The following is a 14,662-nucleotide window of genomic DNA, read 5'->3' as shown; positions in this document are numbered from 1 at the left end:
TCCTTCAGCTGCTAACTTCAGCAAAGTTTTGGGATACAAAACCAATGTAAAAAATCACTAGCATTCCTACACACCAACAATGGTCAAGCCTAGAGCCAAATCAGAGATGAAATCCCATTCATGATTGTCACAAAAAGAATAAAATGCCTAGGAATACAGCTAACCAGGGAGGTGAAAGATCTCTACAATGAGAACTGCAAAATACCACTCAAAGAAATCAGAGATGACAGCAGCCAGCCCAGCCCCCCTGCCGGTCTGCAGCCACGTGCCAGATGCACCCAGCATGAGGGAGATCATGCACATTCAGGGCGGCCAGTGCGGCTACTAGATCGGGGCCAAGTTCTGGGAAGTCATCAGTGATGAGCATGGCATAGACCCCAGCGGCAACTACGTGGGGGACTCAGACGTGCAGCTGGAGCTGATCAGCGTCTACTACAACAAGGCCTCTTCTCACAAGTATGTGCCTCGGGCCATTCTGGTCGACCTGGAGCCCGGGACCATGGACAGTGTCTGCTCAGGGCCTTTTGGACATTTTTTCAGGCCTGACAATTTCATCTTTGGTCAGAGTAGGGCCGGCCGGCAACAACTGGGCCAGGGGTCACTACATGGAGGGTGCGGAGTTGGTGGATTCTGTCCTGGATGTGCGGAAGGAATGTGAGAACTACGACTGTCTGTAGGGTTTCCAGCTGACCCACTCGCTGGCTGAGGGCACAGCCTCGGGCATGGGCACGCTACTCATCAGCAAGGTGCATGAGGAATATCCCGACCGCATCATGAACACCTTCAGCGTAGTTCCCTTGCCCAAGGTGTCAGACACGGTGGTGGAGCCCTACAACCCCACGCTGTCCATCCACCAGCTGGTGGAGAATACAGGTGAGACCTACCACATAGATAAGGAGGTTCTCTATGACATCTGCATCCACACCCTCAGGCTGACCATGCCCACCTATGGGGACCTCTGCCACCTGGTGTTGGCCACCATGAGCAGGATCACCACCTCCTTGCGCTTCCCGGGCCAGCTCAACGAGGACCTGCACAAGCTGGTGGTGAACATGGTGCCCTTCCCCCACCTGCACTTCTTCATGCCCGGCGTGAAGCCCGGGCAGCCAGCAGTACCGGGCCCTGACCGTGTCCGAGCTCATCCAGCAGATGTTTGACACCAAGAACATGATGACTGCCTGCGACCGGCGCCACGGCTGCTACCTGACAGTGGCCACCATGTTCCGGGGCTGCATGTCCATGAAGGAGGTAGATGAGCAGATGTTATCCATCCAGAGCAAGAACAACAGCTACTTCGTGAGTGGATCCCCAGCAACATGAAGGTGGACGTGTGCGACATCCCGCCCCCCAACCTCAAGGTGTCCTCCACCCTCATCGGCAATAGCACAGGCATCCAAGAACTGCTCAAGCATCTTGGAGCAGTTCATGGCCATGTTCCGGGGCAAGGTCTTCCTACACTGGTATATGAGCGAGGGCATGGATGAGATAGAGATCACCGAGGCCGAGAGCAACATGAATGACCTGGTGTCCAAGTACCAGCAGTACCAGGACGCCACCACCTAGGAGGGTGAGATGTTTGAAGATGAGGAGGAGGAGTTGGAGGCCCAGGGCCCCAAGTGAAGCTGTTTGCAGCTGGAGTGAGGGGCAGGTGGCAGCCAGGGCCAAGGCCAGCAGTGTCTGACCTCCAGAGCCATCTTGCTGTGGACAGCGTCCCCAGGTTTCCCCCACCAGCTTGTCACTCACCCTAGGGCTCCCTTGCCACCCTCCTGCTGTATTTACACCCATCCTCCCCACCTAGACCACGTGTGTGTTGCTCCTGTCTCTGTCTTATTGCAGCTCCAGGCCTGACATTTTATGGATTTGTTTTTTACTGATTTGTGTTTATATTTTCAGGGATACTTAATAAATCTATTGCTGTTAGATAAAAAGAAAATCAGACATGACACAAAGAAATGAAAATACGTTTCATGCTCATGGATAGGAAGACTCAATATCATTAAAATGGCCATACTGCCTAAAACTATTTATAGATTCAATGCTATTTCTATCAAACTACAGATGATATTCTTCACAGAACTAGAAAACAATTTAAAATTCATACGGAATCAAAAAGCCCGAATAGCCAAAGCAATCTTAAGGGGAAAACAAACAAACAAACAAAAACCAAAGCTGGAGGCATCACATTACCTGACTTCAAACAATACTGCAAGGCTATGGTAACCCAAACAGCATGGTACTGGTACAAAAACAGGCACATAGACCCAAGGAACAGAATAGAGAGCCCACAAATAAGGCTACACACCACAGCCATCTGATCTTATGCAAAGCCAACAAAAATAAGCAATAAGGCAAGGACTCCTCATTCAATACATGGTGTTATGAGAACTGGCTAGCCAGATGCAGAAGATTGAAATTGGACGTGGTTTTTACACCATATACAAAAGTCAACTCAAGATGGATTAAATACTGAAGAATAAAACTCAAAACTATAAAAACCCTGGAAGACAACCTAGGCAATACCATTCTGGACATAGGAAGTGGGAAACATTTCATGATGAAGACACCAAAAGCAACTGCGGCAAAACCAAAAATTGACAAATGGGATCTTCTTAAGAGCTTCTGCACAACAAAATAAAGTATCAACGTAGTAAATAGACGCCCTACAGAATGGGAGAAAATATTTGCAAGCTATGCATCTGACAAAGATCTAATATCCAGCATCTATAAGCAACTTAAATTTACAAGAAAAAACAAACCCCATTAAATAGTGGGCAAAAAGCGGGCACAGTGGCTCATGCCTGTAATTCCAGCACTTTGAGAGCCTGAGGCAGGAGAATCACTTTGAGAGGATGAGGCAGGCGGATCACTTGATGTCAGGAGTTCAAGACCAGCCTGGCCAACATGGTAAAACCCTGTCTCTACTAAACAAAAGTTAGCTGGGTGTGGTGGTATGTGCCTGTAATCCCAGCTATTTGGGACGCTGAGGCACAAGAATCACTTGAACCTGGGAGGCAGAGGTTGCAGTGAGCCAAGATCGTGCCACTGCACTCCAGCCTAGATGAGAGCGAGACTCCATCTCAAAAAAAGAAAAAAAGTGGGCAAAGGACATGAACAGATGCTTTTCAAAAGAAGACATATACACTTGGCCAAAAAGCATATGAAAAAATGCTCAATAACACTGATCATTAGAGAAGTGCAAATCAAAATCACAATGAGATACCATCTCACACCAGTCAGAATCACTATTATTAAAAAGTCAAAAAATAACAGATTCTGATGAGGTTGCAGAGAAAAGAGAATGTTTATACACTGTTGGTGGGAATATAAATTAGTTCAACCATTGTGGCAAGCAGTGTTGTGATTCCTCAAAAAGCTAAAAACAGAACTAGCATTCTACCCAGCAATCCCATTACTGGATATATAACTAAAGGAATATAAGTTGTTTTCCCATAAAGACACATGCATGTTCATTGCAATACTATTCACAATAGCAAAGACATGGAATCAACCTAAATGCTCATCAGTGACAGATTGAATAAAGACAATGTGGTATGGCCAGGCATGGTGGCTCACACCTGTAATCCCAGCACTTTGGGAGGTCAAGGCAGGTGGATCACAGGCCAGGAGTTCAAGACTAGCCTGGCCAACATGGCAAAACCCTGTCTCTACTAAAACTACAGAAATTAGCTGGGCATGGTAGTGTACGTCTGTAATCCCAGCTACACAGGAGGCTGAGGCATGAGAATCGCTTGAACCTGAGAGGTGGAGGTTGCAGTGTGCTAAAATTGTGCCATTGTACTCCAGTCTGGGTGACAGAGTAAGACTCTGTCTCCAGAAAAAAAAAAAGAAAGAGAAAATGTAATATACATACACCATGAAATACTCTGCAGCCATAAAAAAGAATTTGATCTGCTGGGTGTGGTGGCTCACATCTGTAATCCCAGCACTTTGGGAGGCCAAGGCAGGCAGATCATTTGAGCCCAGGAGTTCAAGGCCAGCCTGAGCAACATGGTGCCACACCCAGCTACTTGGGAGGCTGAGTTAGGAGAATCACTTGAGCCCAGGAGGGAGGTCAGCGCTGCAGTGAGCCATGATCATGCCACTGCTTTCCAGCCTAGGTGACAAAGACCCTGTCACACACACACAAGAGCATGAGATTATGTCCTTTAGCTAGAACATGAATGGAACTGGAGGGAAATTATTCTAAGCAAACTAACACAGGAACCGAAAATCAAATACCACATGTATTCTTACTTCTGAGTGGGAGCTAAGTGATGAAAACATGGACACAAAGAGGGGAACAAAAGACACCGGGGCCTACTTGAGTGTGGAGGGTGGGAGGAGGGAAAGGGTCAGAAAAAATATTGAGTACAGGGCTTAGTACCTGGGTGTCAAAATAATCTGTACAACAAGCCCCTGTGACATGGGTTTACCTCTATACCAAGTCTGTGTATATACCCCTGAGCCTAAAATAGAAGTTTAAAAAATGAGAATCTCACCCAGGATAAGTAAATAAATATAAATAAATAAATAAATTTGTGATGAGAAAAAAAAAAGAAAATGATTGTGTTGAGTAGTGGAAGATCATGATTTTTTTTTTAATTTCTTGGCCGAGTGCAGTGGTTCACATCTGTATTCCTACCACTTTGGAAGGCCCAGGCGGGAGAATGGCTTGAGCCCAGGAGTTTGAGACCAGCCTGGGCAACATAGCAAGACCACATCTCTTTAAAAAAAAAAAAACGATAATTAGCCAAGTGTGATGGCATACGCCTCTGGTCCCAGCAAATTGAGAGGCTAAGACAGAAGGATCACTTGAGCCTGGGAGGTTGAGGTTGCAGTGAGCATTCCAGCCTGAGTAACAGAGTGAGAACCTGTGTTTAAAAAAAAAAAAAAATTCTCATGATGTTCTAAGAATGGTTTTGTGATAAATATACTTCTAAGACAAATATAGTCAAAAATTTTAAATGCTGGTTTTATCTTTGCTAAATTTGATGCTCCTTACTTCAGTCCAGGTCTGCAGAACCCACCCTGGGACAAAGCCTCCCTCCTTAGAAAGACAATTCACAGCCAGTGGAGGACAGAGCTGCCCCAACCACCCAGCTAGGCGGTGCACCCAGAGCTGGAGTCCAGGACACAGCCCTGGTCAGTCCTTCCTCTAAATCAGGCAATGGTGAAGGAGCGATTCTCTCTTCTTTTTTCACACTCACTCTTTCCAGATCATTTTTTTTTTACCACAACTACACACTAAAGCAGTCAGATCCAAAATGTTCTAAAGCAAATGTCTACTGACAGTTATTACTTTAAAAAAAAAAGAGAGAGAGAGAAAAGGAAAGAAAGATGGAGCAAAAAAGAAAAAAGATGGAAAGAAGTAAAAAGGAGGAAGGAACCTTCAAACAGCCAGGCTAATCCACAGTACCTTACCCGTTCCTCTTACAGGCTTTTGGTTTGTGCCTGGCACTTAAGTTACTTTATGTACGTTTCTCACTTAGCCTTCTAAGATCGTTAGGCTAGGGTTTATCTCTGTGTTCATTGTACTTAGTGCAATGAACTCAATAAAAGGTAGCAACATGACTACACAACTTCTAGGAGAAATTTAAACCAGTTCCATTCTAGTACATTTGGTCAACATCATCTGTAACCCAGATGCTTCTCAGCCTTAACCACACTTTAGAATCATTCAAGGCGAACGGCCGGTGTGGTGGCTCAAGCCTGTCAATCCCAGCACATTTGGGAGCCGAGACGGCGGATCACGAGGTCAGAGATCGAGACCATCCTGGCTAACACGGTGAAACCCATCTCTATAAAAAAAAAAAAAAAAAAAAAAAAATTCTAAAAAACTAAGCCAGGCGAGTGGCGGGCGCCTGTAGTCCATACTGGGAGCGCTGAGGCAGGAGAATTGGTTAAACCCGGAGGCGGAGCTTGCAGTGAGCTGAGATGCAGCCACTGCACTCCATGCCTGGGGACAGAGCATAGACTCCGCCTCAAAAAAAAAAAAAAAAAAAAATTTTCATCTCAGGGGCTTTTAAAAACCCTGATGCCCAGGCTGTACCCCAGACCAGTCAAATTCACCTCTCTGGGGTGAATTCACCAGCTATTCCCATGTAATCAAGGCTGAGAATCCTGAGAATCACGGTCACTCCAAACTTAGCATTTTTAGATCTTATAATACCTTAATGATAATAAACTCTATGTGGTTTTGTGTTTTGTTGGTTAGACCTATGATTCTCAAACTTAGCTACAGATTATAATCACCTGGGGAGATATTAAAACCAATGATGCCTAAATCCCACCTCTAGAGATTTGAATTTGACTGGTTGGGAGGGAGGTCTCAGCACTGGAAATTTGTTAAAGCTCCTGGGTGATTCCAAGGTGGAGCAACATTTGAGAACCACTAGGATAAGCCTTAATCCAATGCCTTTGGCGGCATCCTGAGAGCTGCCCAGGGCACCTGTTGGTGCTGACAACTTAGTAGTAGCAAGTGAGGAACTGCTAACTCACCCGCTGAAGAAACCAGAGCCCTCAGGGCCTGTGACTCTGTTGTGTACAGCTTATTGAAGGTTTTTAGAAATCAATGGAGATTTGGTTTTGAGTGTTTGTTGTTTATTTACATACACCTCTATTTGCCTCCCTGTTCTTGTCATACTTCACTTTTTTTTTTTTTTTTTTTTTTTTTTTTTTTTTGAGATGGAGTCTTGCTCTGTCGCTAGGCTGGAGTTCAATGGTGCGATCTCGGCTCACTGCAACCTCCGCCTCCTGGGTTCAAGTGATTCTCCTACCTCAGCCTTCTGAGTAGCTGGAATTACAGGCACCCGCCACCACACCCAGCTAATTTTTGTATTTTTAGTAGAGATGGGGCTTCACCATGTTGGTCAGGCTGGTCTCAAACTCCTGCCCTCAGGTGATCTACCTGCCTTGGCCTCCCAAAGTGCTGGGGTTACAGGCGTGAGCCACCACGCTCGGCCTTCATTCACTTTTGAGAGCAACAGGTGCGTTTCCTGTTTAAACTCTGTAAGAGGAAAGCGATGGTTTCCTCTCTTGAGGTTCTGATCTTGGAGGCATCCTCCTATGAAATCCTTAAGTTTTTTTTTTTTTTTTGAGATGGAGTCTCGCTGTGTCTCCCAGACTGGAGTGCAGTGGCACGATCTCGGCTCACTGCAAGCTCCACCTCCCAGGTTCACACCATTCTCCTGCCTCAGCCTCCCGAGTAGCTGGGACTACAGGCGCCCGCCACCACGCCCAGCTAATTTTTTTGTATTTTAGTAGAGACGGAGTTTCACCATGTTAGCCAGGATGGTCTCGATCTCCTGACCTCGTGATCCACCCGCCTCAGCCTCCCAAAGTGCTGGGATTACAGGCGTGAGCCACCGCACCCAGCCAAAATCCTTAAGTTTCATTCCTCACCGGCTCTGCACAGATAGCATAATTCAATGGGAGGTCTAAAGCTGCACTGATCAATAAAGTAGCCACTAGACACATATGGCTGTTTCAATTAATGAAAGCTAAATAAATGACTATTTGGTTTTTCAGTTACACTAGCCAAACATATGTGTTCAATAGCCCCATGCAGTTGGTTGTTACTGTACTGGACAGGGCAGCTACATAACCTTTCCATTACCTCAGTGTAGTGTGATAATAAAAAAAATTAAAGTAAATAAATAAATAACATTTCCATAATCACCAAAAGTTTTATTATTTGGTGCTGTTATAAAAGTTAGCCTGCCCACCCCAGATTCCCCTATAAGTCAGGATTTTCAGCCCTACTTTACAGCCGTACTCCTGACACTGCCTGGCCCAGTTTCTCACTGCCCCAGACCTCCCAGTCATTTCCCCACTCCCATGAGGGCTCAGGAACCACCTGCTTCTCTTTCTCTCCATTTAGTTCCATCTACCTTGAGGATGTCAACATCCACACAGACAGTTGTCCCACACCCTGGTCACACAGTTCCCCAATTCCTAGACTCAAATTGGTTTGTGCAACATATTTTTATAGAGCACCTACTCTGTGCAGACACACGTTTCTATAGAGCACCTACTCTGTGCAGACACTGCCCGAGCCATGGGGAGGGCATATATATTCACAGTCCTCACGGGGCTTCCGACCTAATTGAGGAGGTGGATGATAAATCATGTGACACAGTAGGGTGAGGAATAGAGAGCTATGGGTTGGAATGGAGGGCTGTTTAGATGAGGTGACTGGTGATTCTTCTGAGTCCTGGAGGGAGGGAGGGAGTCATGAGAGGACCTGAAGGAAGTAATTCTGAGAAAACAGCAGAGCAAATGTCCTGAGGAGAGCCTGACTTGCATGGGGACAGCCTCCCATTTGGCAGCCATCTCATCCAGCCACTCACATCTGCTGTCCAAACTCACCCACCCCCTCGTCCTTCCACCCTGCTGCTGCCTTCCACGTTGTCCCGCCCTGTTTGCACGTCCTCCGGACATGTAGGTGGTGAGGCAACGGAGGCTCAGCAGAAGTACCTAATTTCCCTTCTCACAGAGCTCTTTGAACCCTGCCCTCATGTCCCCTCCCCACAGCTTCCTCAGCTTCTCCCCCTTTCATGGCTCTTTCCCATCAGTATTCAAACTGGATTCTAGGCTCTTCCACCTGGAATTACAACTAAGCAGAAAACCCATCTAAACTCCACATTTTCCTCTAACTCTCAACTCATGCAAAATGCATTGAAAGTGATGGCAATATACGTGTGTTGGTTATATTATTTAAATATTTCCTTTTTTAAAAAATGTTTAAGACTCTTTTTTTTAGAGCAATTTTAGGTTTGCAGCATAATTGAACAGAAGGTACAGAGTTTCCGTGTGCCCCCTGCCCCTAAACATGCATGGCCTCCCCACTGTCAGCTTCCCCCGCGGGGCAGTGCATTTGTTACAACTGGTAATCCTGCATTGACACAGCATTAGCATTAGCACCCATGCAGCTGCTGCTGCTGCTGCTGCTGCTTCTTATTATTATTAGAGACAGGGTCTTGCTCTGTCATCCAGGCTGGAGTGCAGTGGTACAGTTGTAGCTCACTGCAGCCTCAAACTCCTGGGCTCAAGTGATCCTCCCACCTCAGCCTCCTGAGCAGCTGGGATTAACAGGCACATGCCACCATGCCTGACTAATTTTTTTTTTTTTTTTCGTAGATACAGGGTCTCACTGTATTACTCTTGGCCTCAAGAGATCTTCTTGCTGCAGCCTCTCAAACTGCTGGGATTACAGGCGTAAGGCACCACCCTCAGCCTAGTGTTGATATTCTCTGGGTTTGGACAAATGTATAATGATGTATATCCACCATTATGATATCATATAGTATAGTTTCATTGCCCTAAAAATCCTCACTGTTCCACCTAAAAAAAAATGTCTTTCCCCCCTCGGTAAATAATTAACTCTTCCAAATAGCCATCTTCCACAGGCTGCTGGTGCTGCCTCACTCCAAGCCCTTTTGCCTATTTATGCCCAACCCCTGATCCTGCAGGTGCTCTTGCTGAGGTCTGGCTTCTCTGCAGCTGCAGACAGGAAGGTCCATGCTTCTGCCAGAAACTGTCTTTCAGGACAAGGTACTCTGGTTTTCCTCCTACCTCTCTGACAGGCGCTTCTCCATGGCAGTGTCCCCCTATTCTTCAGCCCATCCCTTAAATGTCAGTGTTCCCAGGACCTTGTCCCAGCCATCTTCTCTCTCTACCCTCTCTTTGGCAGACCCACCTAAGCTGATGGCTTAAATTGTCATCAACATGCTGATATTCTTAAATCCCTACCCTCTACTCTCAACCTTTATATCTGACTGCCTAACTCAACATCCCTAATTGGCATCTGATCCTATAGGCATCTGAACTCAGATATAATTCAGATCCTATAGGCATCTGAACTCAATGCACGCATAGTTTGGTTTGGGCTGCACTCGGTTTAAAGTGGCATAGGTTGAAGAATGAGTGAGCATTAGATGAGAAGCAGGATGGAGTGGGGGGTGTGGTAGGAATAAATGAAGAGAATGAAGTGGCAGGGAGGAGCAAAGGCCAGACAGGGCAGAGCCTTGAGAGTCATGTTAAGAATTCTGTCTTTATCCAGAGGCAATGGGAAGACAGTAAAGGGTGTTAGGCAGATGGAAGAGGAAGCTATGATAAGATTCGCTTTTAGACAAGCCCATTATAGCTTCACAGATCAAAGAGGAAAGTCCAATTTAACTTCCTCCGCTATGGCTGAAATATGGGGCTTCCATCCAGCCCCTTTAAGCCATGTGTAGTCATAGTCGGGTGCTGCCAAGGAACTTTCAGCACACTGATCTCTTCCTCAAGCCTTGCCTCCAGGAGTCAAGTGGGGCCAGGCCTGGGTCTCTGGGCAGTGTCTGTGTGAGGGGCCATGTACAGACGCCCCATGAAAGACGCTCCCGGAAGACAGATGAAGAGCTCAGCCGAGGGCTTAGCAGATCATAGACATTAAACCGTAAGTGCAGCCGGCTCACTGCCCCTCTGACTCACAGGGAGTAAATCCCTCCTGGCCAGCACGGTTTCCACATCCATTTAGGGAAAGGCTTAGGGGAGCGGAAGTCCCAGAATGCCACCACCCCAACAAGAGAGAGATTTAAATCCCACTGCCATTGAGGGCCCAGAGTTTTTTTAAGAGATCAAGCCACTAAGATCTGAGCCTTGGGCAATTTGCGAGAGCCATATGTTCTCCATTCATCCTTTCACACGGGAGATGGCCCACACAGTCTCAGCCCTCAGACCCTAGACTCCTTCCTGAGCCCCCACCCACCCATGGCAGAACAGCCAGGACCTTCATGGAACCTCAAACCCGGCCTTTGGGTGAGGGGTGAGGGAAGAAGAAAAATGGATCCAATATGCCTTTGGAAGCAGGGTTAGTGTCATCGTGTTGTGATTTTTTGGCAATAACAGCAACCAGGATAACTAGGTGTTCGTGGATGCCCCTCCTCCCCGTACAGGCCCTGAACTGCAGGACATTAGGCTGACCTCACCCCATCTTCACATCCCCATGGGGAAGGGCTCACTGTCCCGCTTTTCAGCTGGAGAAGCTGAGGTTCAGAGAGAGCAGGAAACATGGCCACATGGCTAGACGGTGGCAGAACCAGGGTCTGAACCTGATTCTCCTGAATTCCCAACTCCTTTTCCTTTGCCAAGACCCGCAGCAGTAGATGAGGGTCACCGTCTGGCTGGAAAGCAAAGCTGCTCCTGCATCCAGCGGAACAGAACCACAATACAGACCCAGGAAGGATGGCCGAGGTAGAGGTACTGAGGAGGCAGCAGATGGGGAAGGAAGCTACAGAGTGGGCTCCAGGTTGAAACCTGCAGGGGCCTGACAGTGCTGTCCAGGGCACAGCCCAGAGTCTGGTTTATTCTTCAGCTCTCAAGGGAGAAGGGCCTCCCTTGGCAATAAAGAATGGCAATCGTGTGGTCACGAGGCCAACTTTGGCAGCAGGCCAAGAGGAGTAGGAATAAAGTTGGGAGGCTCAGAGCTGGGAGAGCAGAACAAAACCAACAACAGCCTAGAGGAAACAGACTCACTCTGCAGCCATTTAGTACATAGAGACACAAAGCAGCAGAAAACAGGGACCGGTCTTTGTAAAAGCAGCTGCTGGGCAGAATCATTGTTCTGTGTGCATGCCTTGGCTGGGGTGAAACAGGGAAGGCTTCCAGGTTCAAAGAGGTCTTCACAGTGTGCATGTGTGAGGCTGACCATATGCATAGTGTGTGCCCGTGAAGCCACACATGCGGTATGTGGTATGTGTGTGAGTGTGACTGTGTATGAGAGTTTGTGTGTGAACAGGACTTCTAAGAAAAGTCGCTGTCCTAAAGAGATAAAGCACTCTAAGACTGTAATCAGAAAGGGTCAGGTCATTTTATTCTTATTTGTTCGTATAGCTTGACCCCTGCATGTCAATAATGAAAGTAATTTGGAAAAATAAATTGTCAGAGGCTTGGCTGAAATGTTCACAGGGAGGCGTTGCCCCATTGACCGTCTGACCATGTGTGTACTCTCATGGATGCAGAAAGGCCCAGAACCACATTCCCTGTCCTTTTCCCCAGCCTCAGTTCAATCAATATTTTACTTCCTTGTGATGTATGTGTTCATCTTCTTCCACTTTAACACCTCATGGGCTTGATTTCAACAAAGTCTCCTCCCCACTAAGAGTCAGAGCCAGCTGTGCCGAGGCTCATGCAGGGGTCTGGGAATGAGATTGTGGACTTCTGAGGAAAAGTGACGGAGGTGCCGCCACAGCCCAGGCTGCCGAGTGGGGTCCGTGGGCACCCCCGAGGAACTTGTGCTGAACCCCAGTTCTTACAGAATAGACAGTTTTAAACAGATTTTCCTCCAGTCTAAATAAATGAGGAACCTACATTCTAGTGTTGGGAAGCCACTAGCAGGCCGTGTGACTTACTCATGCCCCTGAGCCATTTCAGCATCTGTCAAATGAGTTGATTTGGGCAGTTTCCCAGTGTGTGCTCCATGGAGTAGGAAGCCTACAAGACAGTCCAAAAAACTGAATTTTTTAGTTGTTTCTGAGAAGCGCTGCATAATTTATCCCTCTCTCCAAGATTCTCACAGTGCCTGTTTGCATAACAAAAGTTCTAAAAGTTCTACTGTAAAGACATCTGTTGAAAATGGTCTAAACCAAGGTTTTCCAAGTTTTGGTGACCCTGGAACCCCATTTCACTCAACAGCCATTCATGTTTCCCAAAATTAGAGTTCAGGGGACTTGCTGGGCCAGATGACATCTGAGGCTCCTTCCAGTTTAGCAGCCTATGGTTCTGGTAACACAACCCGCATGGGTTGTTCAGAGCAGGGCCTCTTTCACACTGTTCTGGAGGGTTCTGATCTGTTTGCCTTCCGCTGAGTAGGACTAGGCCCCAGAGAGAGTAATTATAGGCTGAGTGTGGTGGTCCATACCTGCAATCCTAGCACTTTGGGAGGCCAAGGTGTGTGGATCACTTGAGGTCAGGAGTTTGAGACCAACCTGGCCAACATGGCAAAACCCTGTCTCTACTAAAAATACAAAAATTAGCCAGGCATGGTGGTACACGCCTGTAATCCCAGCTACCCTGGAAGCTGAGGCAGGAGAACTGCTTGAACCCAGGAGGTACAGGTTGCAGTGAGCCAAGATTGCGCCACTGCACTCCAGCCTGGGTGACAGAGAGTCCATCTCAAAAAACAAACAAACAAACAAAAGAGAGTAATTACCTCTCCCAGAGCAGCAGTTGCCACTGGGATACTGGAAGTAGAGGCTATAACTCTTATTTATATTCAGGGTTTTTTTTTTTTTTTCCTAAAGACAAGAAATCAATTAAACTTTAACATACATTTTTATAACAGCACATGTATGTGATTTGTAAGTAAACATGCATGTATTAGAGATACAGTTTCAAAAACTTGTCATTGACAGCAGTGCATGATCAAAAATGTTTGGGGACCACTGACCTAGAACATGTGCCTCAAGATATTAATTTATATTCAAAATCACTAGTTTATCTGATGCTTAGTAGAATGGAAAATAAATGTGTAACATGCCACACATGGTGTTTATATCTTAGCTGCTTGTTCTTTTCTTATCTCCATGTCTAACAGTCCTTATGTCTACTTTGGGCCTGGAGTATGATGCTTTGTATGTCAATTCAAAATAAACTTACTAAGGAACTTAGATTGGTAATGTAATGATTTTGAATGCAGATCCTGGGTCAGTATTTCTTGGGAATGTCTCCATTACATCATGAAATTGCATTCACTTTGGTCCACACATATATTTCTGATAATTAAGCAAATTTCTGAACACCTCTTCTAAGATTCAAAACAGTAAAATGAAACCCAATATTATTATAAAGTTATTCTCTGGAAATAATTTAAGGAAGACAACTCTCATAGGCATTTTTTTCTTAATAGTTCAGACTAGGTTCCTATATACAGTTCTCCCCAAAATATATGAGTGTAATTATTTAGCAGGTTACTGGTTGTAACCCTGAGAAACAAAGCACACAATGTGATCTGTACAAAGAATGATTTTACCCACTATGTCTCCAACTATTTATATCTGCCTCAAATTAAAATGCTTTAGCTGAACACAGGCATCCAAATGGAAGGCTCACCGCAGTCTAGTTCTGCTCTCAGTGCTTGTGACACATAGAGTATATGTGCCCAGTGAGAGGCTGTGTTCAGTGAAGTAGCTGGGTTCTCATAGAGTGGTATCAAAATAGGACCTGTAGCCCCTGGGGAGCCGTCCCACTGTGCCACTGCTGCTGCTACTATGCAGGGTAACCTCCCTCCTTTCCCACCCACTTTACCTTGGCTTGGGCATTTCCACCTGCCCTGTCCATCGCTTCCTCTTGGGCTTTCTGCTCTCCACAAGAACCATCAGGCAAAACAAGAACAAAATGAGTCTTGTAAAATAAGGCATTTTGTGGATGTCTGTGAGGCAAAAAGCTGCTTTCCAGTAGCCTGTGGCAGAGCAAATCCCCCCCCCCGGCTTGACCATTGATCCGTCTGCTGCCTCCTGACGGGTTGCTCAGAGAGGCTGTGAGGGCAAGGCTGGCCAGGCTGGTTGTCCCAATTTACTATTTGATATTGATGCCTCACTCACCCCCTCCACTCCGGGCCGTGACACAAACACCAAGCTTTGCCCTCCCTGCTGATTAGTGATTGGCCATTAGTCAAGAAGTTCGT

At 46.4% G+C, this 14,662-nt stretch overlaps 1 protein-coding gene and 1 pseudogene across 1 annotated transcript in view; one reads left to right on the top strand and one right to left on the bottom strand.

Moving 5' to 3' along the window:
• The window catches only part of GABRR2 (gamma-aminobutyric acid type A receptor subunit rho2), a 59,481-nt gene extending 45,028 nt beyond the window's left edge, over positions 1 to 14,453 (bottom strand). Inside the window, exon 1 of the mRNA XM_017876808.1 lies at positions 14,284 to 14,453. Within this exon, the coding sequence (XP_017732297.1) occupies positions 14,284 to 14,396 (113 nt within the window). The 5' untranslated portion in view covers positions 14,397 to 14,453. The remainder of the gene's footprint in view (positions 1 to 14,283) is intronic.
• On the top strand, positions 284 to 1,886 carry LOC108532630 (tubulin beta-4 chain pseudogene; annotated as a pseudogene).
• Positions 14,454 to 14,662: the final 209 nt, after the last annotated feature.

Source organism: Rhinopithecus bieti, unplaced genomic scaffold, assembly GCF_001698545.2.
Source record: "Rhinopithecus bieti isolate Rb0 unplaced genomic scaffold, ASM169854v2 scaffold_10354, whole genome shotgun sequence".
Taxonomy (NCBI): Eukaryota; Metazoa; Chordata; class Mammalia; order Primates; family Cercopithecidae; genus Rhinopithecus; species Rhinopithecus bieti.
This window is presented reverse-complemented; position numbering and strand designations above follow the sequence as displayed.